Source organism: Mastomys coucha, unplaced genomic scaffold (assembly GCF_008632895.1).
Source record: "Mastomys coucha isolate ucsf_1 unplaced genomic scaffold, UCSF_Mcou_1 pScaffold23, whole genome shotgun sequence".
NCBI lineage: Eukaryota > Metazoa > Chordata > Mammalia > Rodentia > Muridae > Mastomys > Mastomys coucha.
In genome coordinates this window covers 30,815,312-30,837,401 of record NW_022196906.1, presented here as the reverse complement: position 1 = coordinate 30,837,401, position 22,090 = coordinate 30,815,312, and the positions used below count along the sequence as shown (strand labels likewise).

The following is a 22,090-nucleotide window of genomic DNA, read 5'->3' as shown; positions in this document are numbered from 1 at the left end:
GTGTGTGTGTGTGTGTGTGTGTGTCTGTGTCTGTGTCTGTGTCTGTGTGTCTGTGTGTGTAACTGGAGGACAACTTTGGGTGTCTTCTATTGCTCTTCATCACATTTTTGAGACAAAGTCTCTCGATGAACCAACCATTTTGGCTAGGCTTGCATGCTTCTGAGTCCCCATGACCCACTTGCCTCTGGTTCAACACTAAGGTTCCACCAGCACCCTCCTGGTGCACCAAGTGTTTTACATGGGTGCTGGGGAATCCAAACTCACTCCTCATGCTTGTGCAGCAAGCGCTTCATCCACTAAGCCATCTCCCCCACCCTGGAGCCTGCTTCTTAAACCATAGATGATATTCCAATTACTGTCAGGCACTATTAAAGCTGTATAAATAATCCAGGTCCCAGTGGTATTGTGGAACCAAGAAGAAAATATGACTTGCTAACTCAAAGAAAACGCTCCAACCACCACACCCACTGGAAAGGTCATGAGCCTGCGCTTAAATCAGTGTTACATTAGTGATTTGCGAATGAACACTCCTTCAGATGTATCCATACAGGAAATGCTGGAGAAGTGAGATTCAGCAATGTCCAAAATAGGCTGTGCCTTTTGTTCCTGACGGGAAGCTGGACTCATAAGGGACTGCATACCATCTATTGGCCCTGAGACTGCATAAGTCCTGAAAGTGATAATAGAATCATTTAAACTATTTTTTCCTGAAGTGGGCCAGGCATTTGGAAAAAGGATGCTGTTTGAGAGTGAGCAGCCCCAGTGGAGTGGATTATACAAAGACTGTATACACGTTGCAAGTTTGAAACTGGCAACTTACCATTAGGGCTACATCAATCATGATAAACACCCCCCCCCCTCATACATCTAGACTGACAATGTGATACTCAGCTCAAAGGGCTAATTTAATTTTAAGTTAGTAACAAATACCATAATCGCCTTTAGTCAGCCACTTCTTGGGTCCAATAATATGAACACACATTTGTATTTCATACCTTTCCACAACTTTTTTGGCTTTTTCAAATATGTAAATAGAATAAACAATATCTGTCCCTTGTACTTCTAAGAACCTTGAACCTTTTAGAAGGTAGCTGAATTTTCTTTTCTTTTTTCTTCTTTTTTTTTCTTTTTCTTTTTTTTTTTTTTAAAGTAGGGTTTCTCAGTGTGGCCCTGACTGTCCTGAAACTTGCTTTGTAGACCAGGCTGGCTTCCAACTCACAGAGATCAGCCTGCCTCTGCCTTCCAAGTGCTGAGATTAAAAGTATGTCCCACCACCACCCAACTAGAAAACTAGAAAACAGTTACTTATCTTCCATCTTAAGTATATCTAGCGATGGTTTATTTATTGGGTAGACTTTGATTTTAACACTATCTTTAGCTCATAATTTCTATCTGAAGAATGGGAAGCAACCATTGCTCCCAAATGTTTAGACATCTGTAGAGCATAGCAAGGGCTAAGAACAACCCCAGTGAGACGGGAGATGCATAAGAGCTGCCAATCCTATTTTTAGTTGTCTTTAGTTTGGGTCTCCAGTCCCAGTTTGGAGTAACTTTAAAAATTAAAGTCCAGTTTCATCTTTTATAACAAGGGAAAGGAGTGACCTCCTGTACATAAAGAAGAGATTCTGGGCCAGCAGTGATAGTGTAATCACAGTACTCAGCAGCTGAGGCAGGAGGATCCAGGCCAATCTGGTCTACATAGCAAGATCCTGTTTCAATACCAAAAAGAATAAGGGGATGAGGAGAGGAAGGAGAGCAAACGAGGGAGAGGGGAAAAGGGAAAGAGTGAGAGGAAGAAAGAGGGGAGATGATTATGAAACATTTTCTGAATTCAAAACCAGATAAGTAGAAGATAGATAGATAGATAGATAGATAGATAAATAGATAAGAATATATATTTAAATCTGGCTTTTTAAATTTATATTTAAAGACAGCGTCTCTTACAAATAAGACTGTCCTGGAACTGATTATGTAGCCCAGACTGACCTTGAATTTGCCACCCCTTTGCCTCTTCCTCCAAACAGCAGCCATTACAGCATGTGCTACTATTAGGTATGGCAGCTCTCCTTTAATACCAGGATTTCCATGCCTCGAATCAGAGATACACTGATCAGTCAATTCCCTATTGGCCAAATAGGTTCACACCACAGAAATGAAGACTTGCAGGCAATTACTGCATTCTCTCTGTGGTTTGTGCTTTCTGAAACAATCTCATTTAGCCACGAATCCCTTTGTTTTATTTTAGGCTTCCACTCTTTATCTCTAATTCCACTCAAAATACTTCCAACTTCTTTATGGATGAAAATCCCTCTAAATGTTAAACCCAAGGAGGTGATCACAGTAACACTAGGGGAGACTTACAACCAGGTTAGATTTTGAGTCATCCTTTTCCTTTGCTTAGTCATAATTCCACAGCTGAAAGATCTGGATACTGTCTGCAAAACAAAGTGTGCAATGTGATTCTGGTTTTTATCTTGGGTTTCACAGAAGATCTAAATGCACCAGATGCTTAGAAAGTGCAGTGTCCGTTTCTCTCTTCCTCTCCTTCTACTCCCCACATCTTCCTCTACCTCTAGCTCAGCAATTATCCAACCCGTCTCTTAGCTGAGGCATCAATGAGGCAGTCAAGGCAGAAAAATGCCTGTGGAGAAGCCCAATAATCCCATGTGATGGTAATTAACATTGAACAGCCTCTGCTAATGTGCCAGGAGGGAATGAGAAGCTGCTCACTGGGCTTTCACCTGTCATAGGCAGAGGAAGAGTTCTGACGCAAAGAGATGGTGAGTTGGAAGCAATACATCAGAAACTGGACTCATTTTAAAATACCATTTTCAGAACACGTCCTGGGTGAGGAAAGAAATCAGGCTCTTTGTAAGCCCTTAGCCCTGCTTTATCAAGATTGAGCTCTAGAGGTTTCAAAAAAAGACCATCCACACAATCTACTAAAGTTAAGTGACTTGATCAAGGTCACACAGAGAGTATCCAAATTCTAATTCATAGTCTCTGGCTTTCTAGTTTCCTGATGCTCTTAGAAGGAGGAGGAGGAGGAGGAGGAGGAGGAGGAGGAGGAGGAGGAGGAGGAAGAAGAAGAAGAAGAAGAAGAAGAAGAAGAAGAAGAAGAAGAAGAAGAAGAAGAAGACACCCTATCTAGTAAAAGCAACCTTCCTTCTTCTTACTTACAGAAAGTTCAGCAAAGTATAACTGGTCCAGAATTTTGAAAGAACTAGTTGGAAACATTAAAATGGAATTTTAAACACACAACCCACCATTATAACTCTGGTCACTGGAGTGAAAAGCATAAGTATGAACCCAGGCTAGCATTAATTAAAAGGAGAAGAGCGGCCTAGAAAGACAGTGCCTTGACCTACAAGGGTACTTATTGTTACTCAAGCAGCACGCTCAGTAGTATCTATTTCATTTAAAAACATGATCAGATCACTAACTACACACTAAGCCCTGTGTGATTGGAGAGTGAGCAAGACAGAACATGTACAGCTCTTGTATCTTCAGAGAGGCAGCACTATCTATTTTCAAATCACCAAGCATGCCTTTCCCCATCAGGACCTTCTAGAATGTATTCCTTACCTGATTATTGTGTGTGGTTCTTTCTATTCTATTCAAGTCCAGAAATGAAAAGGGGGTGTGTGTGGGAAGTAGATCAGAGGTAGCATAGCTGTAGACATGTGCAAAGCCTGAGCTTGGACACTTGCACGGGTGGGAGGAATGGAGCATAGTTGATCCCAACAAACATGTTTGTGTGTGTGTGTGTGATTTCTAAGGACAAATTGATGCATATTTTATCTGCACAGGAATTCATACATGTTCTTCTAGATCTTTAAAACAGTTTAAATACTAACTTTTTTTAGACTAGATCGTGCGTATTCCAGTCGGCCTTAAACAGGGCATGTGTAGCTAAGGATGACCCTGGACTTCTGAACCTCCTGCATCCACCTCCTGAGTGCTGGGATTACAGCCATGAACCACAATACCCTGTTCACATGGCTCTGGGGATGGAACCTGGGGCTTTATGTGGGCTAGGCAAGCACTCTACCAACAGAGCCAAGTTCCCAGCCTTAAAACACTCTATTTCTGTTACAACTGCTTCTTGTCCTAGCCTCCCTCTCCTTGAGTAATGCTTCTGATCCCTTTCCTTCACAGCCATTCAGGCCCTGGAGGGCGGCTAACATGCAACGCGGGAAATATGCTCAAGCACTCAAAAAACATACCACCTAGTTTCCTCTTCTTTTGTCCAGGTCTCTCAATTTATTTGTAAACTTCCAGGTCTGAGAGTTATAAATAATTTTGAGATTTATAATTCTGTAACTTGGGTGTTTGTTTAGGCAAACTGTCCAGTTTATGATTAGCCCATCACAGTTAATTAATTCTATTCCAGTCCTCGTTTTTAATATCTGGGAAGGTTACACAGAGAAGAAAGAGACTGCAGGATGGTTCAGTGGGTAAAAGCATCTCCCACCAACCCTGGTGACTGGAGTTCAATCCCCGGGACCTACATGGTAGAAGGAAACAGTTGTCCTCCAACCTCTGTGCATGCATAGTGACCTGTGTGTGCTCATACATATATACAAATACATATAAACATAAAAAACATAAAGAGAGGGAGCTGGAGAGATGTCTCAGTGGTTAAGAGCCCTGACTGCTCTTGTGAAGGTCCTGAGTTCAAATCCCAGCAACCATATGGTGGCTCACAACCATCTGTAACAAGATCTGACGCCCTCTTATGGAGTGTCTGAAGACAGCTACAGTATACTTACATATTATAAATAAATAAATAAATCTTTAAAAAAAATTAAAAAACCTTTGCCTTGGCTCCATCCTTCTCTCACCCATCTGTCCTTTAAAATAATAAAAAAAAAAATCATAAAGAGAAAAAGAGGGGTTGGAGAGATGGCTTAGCAGTCAGAAGAATGAGTTGATCTTCAGAAGAACCTGGTTGGATTCCCAGCATTCACCTGGCTGCCCACTACATCTATAACTCCAGTTCCAAGGACCCCCACATTCTATTCTGGCCACTCTGGGCACAAAGCACATGTGTGATACAGATATTTAGATGCAGACAAAACACCCATACACAAAAATAAAAATAAATAAATAAATCTTTAAAAAAGAAAAAAGAGCTGGGCGGTGGTGGCGCACGCCCTTAATCCCAGCACTTGGGAGGCAGAGGCAGGTGGATTTCTGAGTTCAAAGCCAGCCTGGTCTACAGAGTGAGTTCCAGGACAGCCAAGGCTACACAGAGAAACCCTGTCTAGAAAAAAATACAAAACAAAAAAAAAAAAAAAAAAAAAAAAAAAAAAAAAAAAAAAAAAAAAAGAAAGAAAGAAAGAAAGAAAAAAGAAAAAAGAGAAAGATAGAGAAAGAAGAAAGGAGGGAGGGAGGGGAAGGTAGATTCCCCACATTTTCTTGTACTTAAAATACTATTTTGTGTTTAGGAAAATCTAAATCCTTCATTTCTCTAAAGTTCCAATCCAAGAAACCTTTCTCCAGCTGACTACAGAGGGACATCTAGAGAATCACGTCAGCTGTCACGGAGGTACTGCCTCTGCCTCACCACTGGTAACACAAGGACAGTCCGGTCCACGTAAGCTCATAGACAGAAGCTAGCTCTAGGCCAAGGGCAACTACAGGATTCTGGTGCAGGAGAGGGTAGCTAAGGCCTCTTACTCCTCATCCCGAAGAGTCTCCTCCTCCTCCTGGATCTGCAGCTGGTTCTTCACTGGAGCCAGGCTCTCTGTCTTGGCATTGTAGTTCCGAAAGCAGACATTGAGCTTCTCATCAAATTCATTCACGAGGTCCTCCATGGACTTGAAGCTGATTATTTCGGAAGAAAAATTCTCAAGCTCAGAGAGGGAAGGGTCCTCCAGGTGGTGAGGAGATGTGCCGTACAGACACTGTGGCTTTTCCTCTGGGTCCTCAGTGCAACTGGGCCTGATATCGTCAAACTCTTCATCCAGACTCACCAGTGGGGCCTCCATCTTGGCACCGCAGTACAATGACAGCAACTGTCAAGATCTGCTTCCCTGGAAGAAATACACAGGGCAGTGTGAGTTTGGACTGGGCATTTGCGCTCGTTCTGCAGAGGAACCAGATCACATCTTCCATTACTCTATGTCCCTTGGAAAACAAAGACTCCTTCTCTCCCAGGCAAAACCTAGATTTAAAAAAATGCTTAGGAAAGCAGAAGGGGAATTGTTTGATAAGAGGAAAGGGACCCCGGGGGAGAGTTACTGAGGACACGGAAAGGTAAAGGAGGGTCAATGTGACCAAAGCACGTGATACGAACTGGGAAAAGATCACAAGGAAGCACAGTTATCATTTTGTATAATTAATATATGCTAATAAAATGTGTCTAAGAAAACAAGAGACATATCCTGGGGTGGAGAGATGACTCGGAAGGTAAAGTGCTTGCTGCATAAGCCTGAAGACCAGAGCTCAGATCCCAGCACCCACATAAAGTTGGGGTATAGCAGTGTATGTCTCATCCCAGTGCTTTAGGGTGACGATAGACAGACGACTCATAGGCCAGACAGTCTGGCTGAAATGGCAAGCTTCAGGTTCAGTGAGAGACCCTGCTTCACAAAAGCAGTACTCCTTGAGTACTGTCAGCCATGTAGCCTTGACAGTGTATTTCTGATCTATACTATTGCTTTGCTTTGAATAAAGTTTCCTCATTTCTTTGGAAGGGGGGAACAAAACAGTAAGGTAGAGAAGCAATTGAGGAAGCCCTGTGGCCATGGTCCTCCACACGCACCACACCTACATATACACATGCGCACCAGGATATGTCACACACACATCACCACCAACACCACCATCACCAGCAGCAGCACCACCATCACCACCACCAGCAGCAGTACCACCACAATCACCACCACCACCAGCAGCAGCAACAACAGCAGATTATTCTCTACTAAAGTAGCTATGGCTTCCGAAGTTGCTTACTACGATGCATTTAAGTAGTTCAAATATCATTTCATATTTTCATAAGATGAGCAGTGGAACAGAGTGAACTCTGGAGCTGCCCCAAAAGCACAGCGATGAAGTACACAGTTCCCAAGTGAGGATACCCAGGTTTGTATTCTTCTACCCTTATCAGCTATGACCATAAGCAAATTACTTAACTTCTCCTTTTTCAAGCCAGTAAAAACAACAGGATCTACCTCAGAGGTTTGTTATAAGATTAAGGGAGTAAACACAGCTCAAAAACGTGCCAGGGAAATGATTAATGCCAATGTTATTCAACATTCTCCCTTACTATTACTCACAGGTCCACACTCTTAACCATGTGCTCCAAAAGTCTGGGTGGTGGTGAGTACTGTTGTTGTTGTCATTGTTGCTGACCCTCCTCTTCTTCTTCCTCCTTCCCTCCTCCTTCCCTTCCTCCTCCCCTCCTCCCCATGCCTTCCACATCATCATCCCCTCCTCCTCCTCCCCTCCTCTTCCTCCTCTTCCCTATCCTTCCCTCCTCTTCCTTGTCCTCCTCCTCTTCCTCCTCCTCCCCCCCCCTTTTCTGTACTGGGATTACGGCTTGTGCTATTATGCTACCAGACATAGTTCAGACATTGTTTGTTTTTCACCACTCCTTGTATCAAAAACACAACTCAACCTAACCTTATTTGACAATGAAATCTAACATGAATATAAAGTTGCTTATGGTCTCAATTTATCCCATCAAAAGTGTTTTGCTGAAGAAATAATAATTTTTTAAATCATCAACAGAAATGAAAGTGTAACTTAGAGGCAGAACACAAGGTTAGAATATGTGAGGCCCTATGTTCCATCCTTAACATCAATGCACTGCAAAGTGTCTGTTGGTGTTTGATGCATTTCTAGGATTTATTAGTGAGGGGGATAATGTCTAGATCTGAGATTCCTTTCCTTAACCCATGGGGCCAGGCCTGTTTCAGAATTTAGATTAATTCCAGTTTTTAAACGCAACAGCGTTTTCTGCATGTGATCCACTGTGTTCTGAGGTAAAGAGCTCTCTTTCTTTCTTTTTCTTTTATTTTGCAACCCAACACAGTAGTGCTTGCACCTGAAGTAGTCACAGCTATTCAAGATGCAGGATATGTTGAACCCAGGAACTTGGACCTAGCCTATAATATATTGTCTTCTAAGAAATAAAGGCCTGGGAATATGGACCAATAGGAAAGCACTTACCTAATATGTGAAGATCCCTGTGTATGATCCCTACCACCATTCCACCCACTTTTAAAAAATCTACACAAGCCGGGCAGTGGTGTTGCACGCTTTTAATCCCAGCACTTGGGAGGCAGAGGCAGGCAGATAATTCTGAGTTTGAGGCCATCCTGGTCTACAGAGTGAGTTCCAGGACAGCCAGGGTTACACAGAGAAACCCTGTTTCGAAAAACCAAAATAAAAATAAAAATAGAACTACACAAAATATAGCTAAGCTTTTGGTCAGGAATGGTAAATTACACCTACAATTCTAGCATTTGGGAATCTGAGGTGGGAAGCCTGGCTAAAGTTCCAGGCCAACCTAGAAAACAAGAGTGAGAGATGCCCTATTTCAAGGGACAAGGAGAAGGGGGAGGGTAGGACTAAACCCATATACTCCAATGGACAAATACATATCCATCTTGGATATTGGATGCTGGCTACACACTTAGGCATCCTTCCAAACCTTAACAGCTCTGTGACTCCTACCCACTCATGCAGCCCTCTTCATAATTGTCTTCAACTATGATTTCTGCTTCAGCTCCCATATCTAGAGCCCTCCCCAATTTTAATGTAAAATCCTTGAAGGCACAAATGTCCTCTGGATAGCCTCCATGTCTCTAGCACACTCACTGCCATGTGGCCAGGCAATTGATCAATGTGTGCTCATTGAGAAATGATCTTCTGCCCTATATACAGTTTCCAAAAGCATTGTAGTCTGTCACTCTTCTACACTTGCCCAACTTCCTTCCTGGGAACTAGAAAGTTAGTTCTGGTCTGTATGATTCAGTTAGATATGTAAACTGGCGCCATATCCAACAGATATCAGAAGTCATGGGGTTTTTCTAGTGAATTCTCACTCCCCACCTCTACCTACAAAAGTAAGCTCTAAGCAAAGCAGAGGGCATGCTGGATGGGAGCTGGCCTTTACTGGGATTTTGCTGAAATGAAGCCAGTTACCATGGCATCAAAATATACTCTAAGCATTTAAAGCTTACAAAGGCAACATAAGAAGATAACTATATGAAGGCTCTACCAACCAGGAATGGTGCAGCATGTCTATATACCCAAAACTCAGAGAGTACAAACAAATAGCCCCTGACTGGTTTATGCAGTGAGTTCCAGACTAGCCAGGACCACATAGTAAGACTACATCTCAAAAAACAAAAACAAAAAGCAGGAAGAAAAAGACAGAAGAAAAGAACAACAACAACAACAACAACAATAAACGCTGGAAAAAAAAATAACCCCAAAACAGAGAGTGCAAGGTTAGAGGTGTTACTTAGTGGTAGAAGCCCTGGTTTCCACCCTTCCCTGGCTAGTTTACTGTCAAGTTGAGAGTTATTTGGGCAAGGGGGCTCAAAATTGAGAAAAATTCTTCCATAAGATTTGCTTCTAGACAAGCTTACAGCTTATTTTGTTAATTAGCAATTGATGTGGGGTGGTCCAGCCCATGGTGGTCTGTGCCACCCACCCCTTTGGGCACGTGGAGGTCATATAAGCAGGCAGAGCAACATGAGCAGAAAGCAATGTTCCTCCATGGCCTCTGCTGCATTTCCTGCTTCCAGGCTTCTGCCTGAGTTCCTGCCTTAACTTCCTTGATGGGTTGTGATGCGGAAGTATAAACAAAACCACTTTCCTCCCCAAGTCACTCTTAGTCATTGTGTTTTATCACAGCTATAGGAACCCTAAGACTACTTTCAACACAGAAAAAGGAGATGCTGCCAAGACTCATGAGTTCAGTGGCTGGCTGAGTGGCATGTATCCCAGGTCTGATTTCCTTATGAATTACTATAAAAATATTGGCATAAAGCAAAATGAGCTTTAGAGGCTCATTTTAATAGCTTTATAATCTTAATTATAGAAACAGACTTACTTAATCCAATATATCCAAAATATAACTACATTAATACATAATTCATATTAAAAATACAGAGTCATTTCTTATACTAAATCATTTTATAGTCACAGTCTTTCTTTGGACTAGCCTCCTTGCATGTATGTACTCAACAGCTATGCATGCCTAGTGGCCACTAAGAGATTTCATAATACACACACACACAGACACATGCACACACACACATTTTTAAAAAAAAAAAGAAAGAAAAAGGAAGTTCCAGGCTGCCTCAACTACACAAGTTCAATGTTAGCCTGGCAACTTAGTGAGATGGTGTACTTAAAACAACAACAACAACAGGGCTGGAGAGATGGCTCAGTGGGTAAGAGCACTGACTGCTCTTGCAAAGGTCCTGAGTTCAAATCCCAGCAACCACATGGTGGCTCACAACCACCCGTAATGAGATCTGATGCCTTCTTCTGGTGTGTCTGAAGACAGCTACAGTGTACTTATTTATAATAATAAATAAATCTTTGGGCCAGAGTTAGCAGGGACTGAGAGATCGGGGTCTACTAGAGCAAGCAGGGTTGATCAGAGTGAGCAGAGGTCTGAAAAAGTCAATATCCAACAACAGATGTACAGCTACAGTGTGTACTCATATACATAAAATAAATAGGCATGCAGTGGTGGCACACGCCTTTAATCCCAGCACTTGGGAGGCAGAGGCAGGCGGATTTCTGAGTTCGAGGCCAGCCTGGTCTACAGAGTGAGTTCCAGGACAGCCAGGGCTACACAGAGAAACCCTGTCTCGAAAAAAACCAATAAATAAATAAATAAATAAATAAATAAATCTTAAAAAACACAACAACCCGTACCAGTCTTCAGATGTGAGTATATAACCTGGAGAAGCCATAACAACCAGGAAAACAAAAATGTACTGTGGAGCAGGGGGAAGGAGTGATTAAGGGGAATAGCAGGATACAAGTGATACAAAGGGGGAAATGAGAACATCCCTTTGAATTGTTGCTAAAAAGAATCTGGTAGACTCTCCAAACGATACAGGCTATCACTATTGCCCTTGGTTGCCCATCAGTGGTTAAAGGTAAGTCCCTAGTTGCTAAAGACACTATGTATTCAGACAAAGGACTTGGTTTTTGTGAACTACATCTGACCTGAAAGTCCCTTCTCTAAGAACTATCTTTCACAGTACCAAAAGGTGCTTTGCTAATTGCCAAGAGAGGGAAGCAACCAATATTCCTACCTAAGAGCTGCAACAATGACCAGTACAGCAAGAGATCCCTAAGGGTGCAACATCGGTATATTCATATCTTATTGGTAACAAATGACTGTCTAATTAGACTTAATGAGGCTATGGATCTTAGAGGCAAATCTACTACTGCCACTCTACTAAACCAGCTCAAGGTCATTTTCAACTATACATCAAATTTGAAATCAGCCTGTGTTATATGAGACCCTGTCAGAAGAAAGAAAGAAAGAAAGAAAGAAAGAAAGAAAGAAAGAAAGAAAGAAAGAAAGAAAGAAGGAAAGAAAGGGAAGGGAAGGGAAGGGAGGGACAGAGGGAGGAAGGAGGGAGGGGGGAGAGGGAGGGAGGGATAGAAAGAAGGAGGGAGAGAAGGGAAGGAAGGGGAGGGAGGGGAAGAGGAGAAGAAAAGGAGGAGGAGAAAGAGGAGGAGGGAGAGGAGGAAGAGGAAGAGGAGGAGGAGGAGGAGAGGAGGAGGAAGAAGAAGAAGGAGGAGGAGGGAGAGGAGGAAGAGGAAGAGGAGGAGGAGGAGGAGAGGAGGAGGAAGAGAAGAAGAAAGAGGAGGAGGAGGAGGAGAAGGAGAAGGAGAAGAAGAAGAAAGGAAGGAGATCAACAGGGAGAAAAACACCATTTGAAGGACAAAGTGGGATTGCCCACTCTCATGGAGTAGAGGGGGAAAAAGCAAGAAAGTGTAGAATTCCCAATGATGGGTCAGAAAGAGAAAGAAGTCACTGGAAATTCTGATATTAGGTGTCTGATATCTAGAATGACTGAAGCTCAGCCTAGAGGAACCATTTTATACAGTAAATGTGATCCAAGAGTAACTCAAGATATCAAGAAAGGGGCAGAAAATTCAAAGGATGAAGACATTGTGTACACCAATAAACTAAGAACAAGAAGTCACTGGGGCAGTGAAGATATTTAGTAAAGACATTTTAAAAGGGAAAAATAGTTTAATAAAAATTTCACCATCAATTTAAAAGTAAACTATGTAAACAGTAGTATCAGAGTTGTCCAGGTTCATAAAGGAGGGTGCCAGACATCTCTGAGAAATAACAACTTAAAAGGTTGGGAATAGAGGTGCTGGAGAGATGTTCTGGTGCTTAGGAGTCCCTGATTTAATTCCCAGCACCCACACGGCTGCTCACAACAATCTATTAAGTTCAGCCCCAGGGGATCCGACACCCTCTTCTGGCAGTCTTGGACACTGCATGAACATGGTGCACATACATACTTGTAGGAAAACATCCACACAATAAATGAGAAATGGGAAGAAAAAGTTAGAGAGTATTTGAGGAAAGGTGTTGCAAAATAAAGCCCCAAAATTTCAGACCAGGGAGACAGACAGAGGGGTGGGGGCGGGGTGAGGGTGGGGGTATGGGAGAACAGACACACACAAAAGGCAGAAAAGACCTGTGTCAATTAAGACTATGGTCTGTGATATCTGAGAACCCAGGCCTTATCTTATCAACAGTAGCTGTGAGAATCTGAGCAAATTATCTGCTCTTTGTGCTTCTGTTTCCTCGTCTATAAAGTGTGATTTAATGGGGCTGAAGGACGGCTCAGTGTTTAAGAGCACTTGCTTTTGTAGAAGAGCTAAATTTGGATCCCAGCACTCACTCGCATCAGGCAGTTCAAAACTGCATATAACTCCAGTTCCAGGATGTCAGATGCCCTCTTCTGGCCCCCAAGTGTCCCCCCATACATGTATGTATACAATCATGCACAAACACATACACACATAAGTAAAACATTTTAAAATAATAATAAATAGGAACTGAAAAGGTGGCTCAGTGGTTAGGAGAACTTAGTGTTCTTGCCGAACCCTGGTTTGATTCCCAGCACCCACATGGCAACTCACAATCTCCCATAACTTCACTTCTGGGAGGGATCTAACTCCCTATTCTGACCTCCAAGGCCACTAGGCATACATGTGGTACCCAGACATATATGCATGAAAAACACTTACACATACAAAGTGAATATATATTTAAAAAGTTTAAATAATAATAAAGTTATATCTGAAGGCTATTTGGCTTTCCTAGGAAAATCAGGATATACTATTTACATGAAAGTGTGGATGGCAGGTGTGGGGGCTCACAGCTCTAATTCAAACACTCAGGAGGTAGTGGCAGGCAAATTTCTGTGAGTTCAAGACCAGCCTGATCTACATAGTGAGTTCTAGGCCAGCCAGGGTTGCATTTTTTAAACAAAAGAAAAAATATCCCTGCCATTATTGTAGTGCATGCTACTTCAAAATGTTTATCAAATGAGGGAGAAAATGCTGGAAGGATTTGGGAATCCTTTTTTCATCGAGGCTTTCTTAAAATTCATTTGGTCCAAATTTCCTGGCTTGCTGGCCCCATTTCTGAGAGATCCAAAAGTCAGTCAGTTAACTTCAGATGCTTACACTTCCGTGAAATGGGTGTTTCCCTCTGGGAGCGACAGAGGATCTAGAATAAGAAGGTGATGCTAGCAGGGATACTGATGCCATCCGTAAGCAACAACAGACAACACAACCAGAATCCAGGACTGAGGCAATTTTAAGCCATTCGTGGTGATGCTCACTCACTTGAAATCCTAGGCACTGGGTTGGTGGTAGCGGAAAGATTAAGAATTGATGGTCCTCCTTGGCTACAGAGCATGTTCCACCAGGCTGAGGCTTACATGAAAGCCTGCCTCAATCAAGCAAGTCAACAAACATAGTGAGCTTTGAGAGTTGGAAAACCAACAGGTATAAATGCTTGGGAGCTGGAAGATGCCTCAGTGGTTAAGAGCACATACTGACTTCATTCCCAGCACCCATGTAGGGTAGCCCACAACTGCTTCTAACTCCAACTTTGGAGACATCCAATGACTCTGGCTTTTCATGGCCCCTGAACTCATGTGCTCTCCCGCACACATATACATAATTTAAAATAATCAAAATAAGATGGGGTATCAAAAAAGTGAGTATCTGTATTTGACTCAGATAAACCCTAAAAAATAAAGCTATAGCTACAAAACTATAAAAAGAAATGAGCATCTAGATGCTCTGCAGGTTAAAAGTGCTTGCCCTGCAGACCTGGCAACCTAAGTTTGCTCCCTGGATCCCACAGTGGGACAAATTTCTGAAAGTTGACCTTTGGCCTCTAAACTATGTTGTTTATAATAATCTTCATATAATAAAGAATAAATACTCATTTGCACATGGCTCAGCAACCCCTTCACACACATATCACATACACACAGCTATTAATTTTAAAAAATAAAATAAAAGTTTTTAAAATGACTATAGAAGAAGACATGGATATCAAGTTTCAGAGTCCAGAAACATGGTTAGTTGAAACAATCTATAATACAACCTGATTGGTTTTCAGCAACTCATCACCCAGGAGCCATGAGGTACTATGTGAATGATCAGACAGATGATGCTAAAACTGAGCACACAAATTGGGAATCTGTATTAGCCTGGTACCCAGTCTGAATGGAGCATTTGTATCTGGGGCTGTGGCAGAGTAAATGAGAGTCAAACCTCGAGAAGGAGTTCCCGGCTTGGAGTGCTGGCATATCCCTTTTAATGGGGCTCCTACCTTCCTTCTCTAACCCATCTTCCTTTGTACCCCTCTAGGTAGGCTGCCTTTACTTCTCATCTGAAATATCTGAGGTAACTCTGCATCCTTCCATCCTGGCGAGTTTGCTGGGTCCTCGGCCTCAGCTTCTCTCCAAGTCCTCCTCCCTTAAGAGATAATGTTTCTGCTACAGGAACAACTAAGCCACAAAGCATTTGCTTAGCGCGTGTGACATCTAGGGTTCTGTCTTCACCTCCCCGCCCCCACACAAAAGTTAATGTTAAGACAAGGAATAGCCATCTTCTTTGTGTTTCCAAAATAAACAAACATGCAAACATGGCAGAGAAGGATCATGGGAAACTCGTCTTTTTATTATTGAACACAGTCCAGGACTATAGTGTAAGCGTTCCATACAATCTATTCCATTTATTAGGACTCCAAAGAGGTGGTGTAATTTGGAGGAGGAATGCACAGTGCTCAACAGACACTCTGTAGGAAACATGAAAGAAGCCCATCCCTGCAGCCTAACAGTACAGAAGCTGCAGCTTGGGTCTGCAGTACAAGTCCCCAGTCCCTGCTTCGAGCTGAGTGCATGGTGGATGAGAGTGAGATTTCATCGTGCCTCCCCTGCTGGGCCTCTCTGCACTTCCACACATGCCATCCCATCTCCCCGGTCTTTCCATCACTTGCTCTGTAGACCAGTTGACTCTGTGCTTCCCCTCCCCTCCCCATATAGATCCTTAAAATGCCCTCCGTTATCCACTTCCAGACTCCCATTGCTCCTCTGCAAAACCTGGCTAGTATAAGCTGTCCATTTTGCCAAAAAGAATAAATACTCATTTGCACATGGCTCAGCAACCCCTTCACCGGACTCAGTACCCTTCCCCCCCTTCTCTTCTGTTCCATTCACCTCCATTTCAGACCTCCTCTCCCTCTTCTGTCGGGAGTAAAGAAAGGCTCTTCTAGGCAGCACAATGGCTGGCACTCTGAGAAAGCACAGCGCATCCCACGCAGCCCCTGCACATACTCCACTGTCTTCCCTTTGCCAAATAAGACCTGGACGCTGGAATGGGTGAGTCGTGCTGGGAGACAAGATGCAAAGGGAAAGGCAAGAGGGCAGAAGAGCGGATTGTATAACACCCCTTGAGCTGAGCCTCCGCTCTGCAGCGCCCTGGGCCCCCAAGGATGAGGGCTGGCTCTGCACACTCCTTTTCACCACACTCGTCCTTTCTTCAACCTGCTCTGTGTAGTAAAACAATCGCTCCCAGAGGACTGCAGCCAGAGGTTCTGACACTGCGAGAATGCACCGTCCGAGGAAGGCTCCACACGACGCGGAAGGGCACAAGTAGATTGCAGGGTCAGATTCGTAGGGACAAAGATGATTTTGAAACGCCTAAGATAAGCGAAACATAACGGTCCTGGAATGACATATGGAGTCCACATTGCTCCAGCATCAGATAGGGTTTCCCGGCACTGTGTTTCACTGTTACACACACACACACACACACACACACACACACACACACACACACACACACACGATGCTCTGAGATGATGCTACCAGTACCCACTCCGGGGCCCTTGTGCTTGAGCTCCGGCAAGACTGGGAACGACCAGGACGACGGCCCATGAACCCTTCTTTTAAGTCTGAGGACAAGACCCAGCGGGAATGAGAGTAGCGCATACCCCAGGAATCCTTTGAGAGAATCTCCAATCCTCCGTTCTTCATCACCACCCGAATTCGACCCCCTACCCGCCCCCAGCTCTGGGGCTAGTCCAGACTAAGGTCGTCCTCCCCACCACCGCACCTGAGCGGGTCCTGGAGGAGGGAATCGGATCCCGCGGCTCAGCCAGACATCCTCATCCACCAGCTAGAGGTGGCCGGGTGCAGCGCAACGTCTGCGGGCAAGCCAGCCAGCGAGCGCTCCCCCGCAGCTCCGGCTGCGCCTGGTCCCCGCGCTCGTTCCCGGGCTCCCGGAGGCGCGCCCGCACTCGGGCACCCGCCCAACGGGCGCGCCCAGGGCCTGAACGTCATCCTTTCGTGAACATTCATAGCTTTCCTTAGAGCACGTGGACCTGCCTTTATTAATATTTATGAATTACCGTTTCTCCCTTCTTTGATACTGGCCCTTCTGCTTCCCACATGAATATTCAGAAGCTCTGCGATGGGGGCGTGCAATCGCTACCAATATGGATTCTTCAGATGGCCCAACACTAGGTTTTGTACAAAAAATGCAGGCAAATGGAGTAGATGGGCAGGCAGATACTGACAGATACACTCAAAGAGCCTCTGGCACTTTTTGGACTGCCCTTCCTACTGTACTAGGGGTTGAAGTGGACAAGCCAAAGGGTGTGCCCTACCCCAAAATCGTTCATAGTTCAAGGTCAAGGCGAGGAGGCTGGATGGCGGGAATAATTCTGTCATCCGAAACTGTGGAATGCAAGTGAGAAAATTGAGTGAGGGGGATCCAGGAATAGAAAGACTTCAGACTTTACACCGCACACGTTGATATGCTGTGTATAAATCTGTGCTTAGAGATACTATCCATATGAAATCTAATAAGAAGGATACAGGGTTTTTTTGTTGTTGTTTTTGTTTTTTAAAGAAAAAGAATAGAAAAAAGACAGCATAAGAGAGGCATGTCTGCCTGGTGACCCCCCCTACTTTTGTCTAATGGTAAATACTTTTAGGCTAAACCAAGAATGGCGGCTGGGAGATGAAGGGGGTCTTCCCCATGTTGATTTATGCACTCTTTTCTTTTCTTTTCTTTTCTTTTTCTTTTTTTTTTTGGTTTTTCGGGACAGGGTTTCTCTGTATAGACCTGGCTGTCCTGGAACTCCCTCTGTAAACCAGGTTGGCCTCGAACTCAGAAATCTGCCTGCCTCTGCCTCCCAAGTGCTGGGATCAAAGGCGCGTGCCACCACCGCCCGGCCGATTTATGCACTCTTATCACAACAGTTCAATCATGAGGGGCAGAGGAAGCAGGGGGACATTATCTCTGATGAAATAAGAAAAAGTATTAGCCATTCTGCCCTTCTGGTATTAGAAACATGAGGATGCTTTTCTTATTAGAAAAAAGAAAAAAAAAACTGGTCATGAGAGCCAGTGAAATGGCTCAGCAGGTGAAAGATTCTTGTTGTGTAAGCCTGGATCCAATCCTGGAGACTCCATAAATGTGCAAGAAGAGAACTGAGTCCACAACATTGCCCTGGAACCTCCACAAGGGCACCATGGGAAATGCACCTACACACACACACACACACACACACACACACACACACACACACATACACACATGCAAAACAATGAATAGATGTTAAATCCTATTCTGGTATCATGTGGCTTTGTGACCTTGGGAATGCACGTTTTCATCCACATCATGTTAAATCCTATTCTGGTATCATGTGGCTTTGTGACCTTGGGAACGTTATCCTCACTGTGGCTCACGTTTTCATCCACATCCTGAGGGTAATCACAGCTCCCACTTCTGAGGCCCATTGTGAGATTAAGGGACTGAATTCATGCAAAGCACTTCTAGGCAGGAGAGGAGGAACTATGAGCCTTGGCTACTTCCTTAGCAGAAGCTTTAATGCACTTTTCTATGCTGGTTTTGTTTGATTGATTAGTGATAGGTGTAGTGGAGGTTAGGGGCAGGGCTCTTAACCATGTAGCCAAGGGTTGATCTTGAACTTCTGATATTTCCACCTTCACCTCTCTAGTGCTGAGATTACAGATGTGTGCCTTTGTGCCCAGTGCCTGTTTTTTTATGTGGTGCTGGGAATTATTGTGCATGCTTCCCAACTCCTAGAAATTATTTCTTAGATCTAGAGAGATGGTTCAGCAATGAAGAGCACTAACTGCTGGGAACCTGTAATTCCAGTTCCAGGAGAATCAACACCCACCTCTAGCTTCCAAGTATCCCTGCAACTCAAGTAATGTGCATATGTACATTCAGACATCAACACACAGTTATTACATAAATAAATAAATAATACATCTTTTTTAAAAAAAAAAAAAGACTCCATATGCAACATTCAGAGTATGAGAGAGGCTTGTGAGGAAAAGTACTGGAATTGAGAAACAGTTTGGTCTTTGAGAACTTTCAATTTCAAACCTCAGTGTTCCAACTGAGCAGGGTGGCACAAGTCTGTACACCCAGCACTCTGAATGCTAAAGCAGGTGTGTTTTAACTTTAGGGCTAGTCTGGGTTACATAGAAGTTAAATTATGCAAAATGATGTAAAACATCTGCAATTTGATATTCAATGTTAATTCAATGTTAACAAAATGTTACTGGTTTTGTGAGGATTTGAAAGCACTACTTGAGGATTGCTGGTCTAGATGCCAGCACACACACAGAGCAGCTGAAACAGTGACATTCGCCAAGAGAAGGAAAACTTGATTAGTACAGATGTGGCAATGACATTTTTTTTCTTTTTGGTTTTAGGTGGTTTATTGTTTTTGTTTGTTTGAGACAGTCTTGCTGTGTATCTCTAGCTGGACTATAACTCAGTATAAAAACCAGGCTGGCCTTGAACTCACAGAGATTGTTTTGTGTCTGCTTCCTGAGGATTAAAGGTGTATGACACCATGACTGACCTTCTCTATCTTTAATCTCTTTCTCCTTCTCTCTCTCTTTCTCTCTCTCCCTCCCTCTTTCCTCTCTCCTTCTCTAAAAGTCAGTGTCTCTGACTATAGTCCATTCTGGCCTTGAACCCACAGTAATCCTCTTGTCTCAGCCTCCCAAGACTAAGATGTTATGTAGTTATTTCCTCTGAATTGTATGATTCCATCTTGAAGGAAAGAGAGAAGCTGAGACTCAGGAAGTAAAGGAAACATCCAAGGCTCAGGAAGCTCCTGAAAGTCACAAGATTCATAAATTCCCTCCTACTGTTACTATAAAGCAGTAACAATTAATTACTGGAGAAGAGTTTTTAACCAGCCACACTATCTATAAATTGTGTGCAGAGCTCCAAGGAAAAAGCCATTTGTCAACCATGCTACAGTGGCCTTTTCAATGACCTCCCCACGAAAAGGTACACAACATAGGATTACAGGCATGAGTCAGTACATCAGCTCATCCTTAATCACCTGTGCTGATGAAAACTCCCTGGTTTATTATGACAAGGGATATAGAATATTTCTCAAGTTTCAAAATATATTTTTAACTACCTCATCTGAAGGCAATTATTCTTTACCGCAAAACATATGTGCTAGAAACCAAACCATATTACTTTTTAAAAGAACAGACAGTTATATGGACATTGATAGCAAATAATTCCAGAACATCCACCTAATAAAAGCATAAAATGCCTGTGTGTAATGACATATGCCTGTGATCTCAGTCCTTAGAGGGTCAGAAGCAAGAGGACCAGGTCATCCTTAGCTACACAGCAATCTTCCTATCTGGTTCTATGAGAGCATGCCAAAAAACAACAAGCAAGCAAAAAAACAACCACCACCATCACCACCACCAACAAAAACAGCTAAAACAAAAGCCCCCAGAACATACACAAACTAGTTGCCAAAGTGATATCCCCCCAAGAGAATAAAAATTCCCATAACATAAATGTGGTAATATTTTTCTTTTGGTTTTAGGTGCTTTTGGTTTTGTTGTTTGTTTTGTTTCAGATGGGCCTTCCCTACATAGCATAGGCTGGTTGGAACTAAACATTGTAGCCCAAGCTGGCCTTGAACTCAAATTGATCCTCTAGCCTCAGGCTCCCAAGTGCTTGAATTTTAGCCATTTGCTGCCATATCTCTCATATTACACATTTGGGGCTGGAGATATAGTTTAGTTCTAGAGTGTCTGCCAAGTATGCAAAGTCCTGGGTTTAATCCCAAATTCTGTGGGAGTTGGAGAACAGTGGAGTGGTGGGACATGCCTATAATTCTAGCACAAGAGGTTAGAAGGCAGGACCACCAAGAATTCCAGTCTAGTCAGGCTAGGAGACCCTGCACCAAAGAAGCAAAATAACAACAAAAAAGGGAAATGAGTTTTCCATTGTTTGGAAAACTTAGATTTATAGTGGTTAAATAAATAAATAAATCAGTCTTCCATTTCACTGTGACTACTAAGTGACTTATCAGTGGAGACCAGCATGTGCCCTGGCTGTACAAGAGACAAGAGATCCTAGACAATGATGTCTTGGAGATGGGATGCTCACTTAAAAGAATCTTTAGACATTTAGGTTAATCAGAGATTTCATTTGTATTAAACTCCCAACACCAACTATTTCCAGCCATAGACTCATCTCTGTCATCTGCTTCCTTCCACATGCCCAGGTATCAGACTTGCAATAATTCAGAAATGAACTTGAGGAAATGAAAACGGCACAGGATATTCCATTGCACTCATCTAGCCAAATAAAAATCATGTCACCACCAGCAAATCCACAGAGCCCAGCACACCATGAAAATGCTGCCCAGGGCCACAGCTGTCCCCTCCAAGGCCTCAACTTTGGGTCAGGACAGTGTTGAGCACTGTGAGCATGATGGGAAGAGAATTCACATTTCCCTAAAGTCCTGTTTGCAGCAGTTAGTGCTGCCCATAAAGCCGCTTCAGGCAGGATTGAAGCTGGCCCATCTCTTCTGGTTGTCATATCCTATCAGCTGAACACTTTATGTCACTGAACTCCAAGAAGAAAAGGTATCCTGAGTGGGTAGTGAATAAGGTTGCTCCGATAAGCATTCTTTGCTTGACCAAACTCTCATCAGTCTCAAACCTCTTTTAGCCCCATTTATACACGCCCTTATAAAATCTAGTTTAAGCAAAAATCCTGTTAAGTCATTTTTGCAGTGCCCCCTATCTTCAAGGTCTAGGTATCTTTGATGTCTAAGTAAATGTCTCAATCTCCACTATACCAGATACTGTCTGGTCACCATAACTAACCTCCAGCAGTAACCCTGTTAGATCAGGTTATCTAGAATCCCCATCCATCCATCCATCCTTCCTTCCTTCCTTCCTTCCTTCCTTCCTTCCTTCTTTTGCTGACTCCCACCCTGCTTCTTAGCTATAAATTCCCACTTGCCCTTGTTTTTTGTGAGTTGAGATCAACCTTTTTCTCCTATTGCAGAAATCCCACTAAGGTAATCCCTATGCCTATTATAATGGTCCTAAGGAAATTTAAAAGTGTGTGTATTTGTGTGTGTGTGTGTGTGGTGTGGTGTGGTGTGTGTGTGTGTGTGTGTGTGTGTGTCTAGCTTCCAGGGACTGAACTTCAGGAGACATTAGGCTTTCGGGCA

General features: G+C 43.3%; 1 protein-coding gene across 2 annotated transcripts in view; it reads right to left on the bottom strand.

Annotated features, from left to right (window-relative positions):
* Positions 1-16,846, bottom strand: part of Fez1 (fasciculation and elongation protein zeta 1) — a 47,840-nt gene extending 30,994 nt beyond the window's left edge. For both annotated transcript variants that reach the window (XM_031343962.1, XM_031343961.1), the window contains exons 1-2: positions 16,654-16,846; positions 5,683-6,038 (exon numbers count right to left, since the gene is read on the bottom strand). In XM_031343962.1, the coding sequence (XP_031199822.1) occupies positions 5,683-5,993 (311 nt within the window). In that variant the 5' untranslated portion in view covers positions 5,994-6,038; positions 16,654-16,846. The remainder of the gene's footprint in view (positions 1-5,682; positions 6,039-16,653) is intronic.
* Between the last annotated feature and the right edge of the window lie 5,244 nt (positions 16,847-22,090).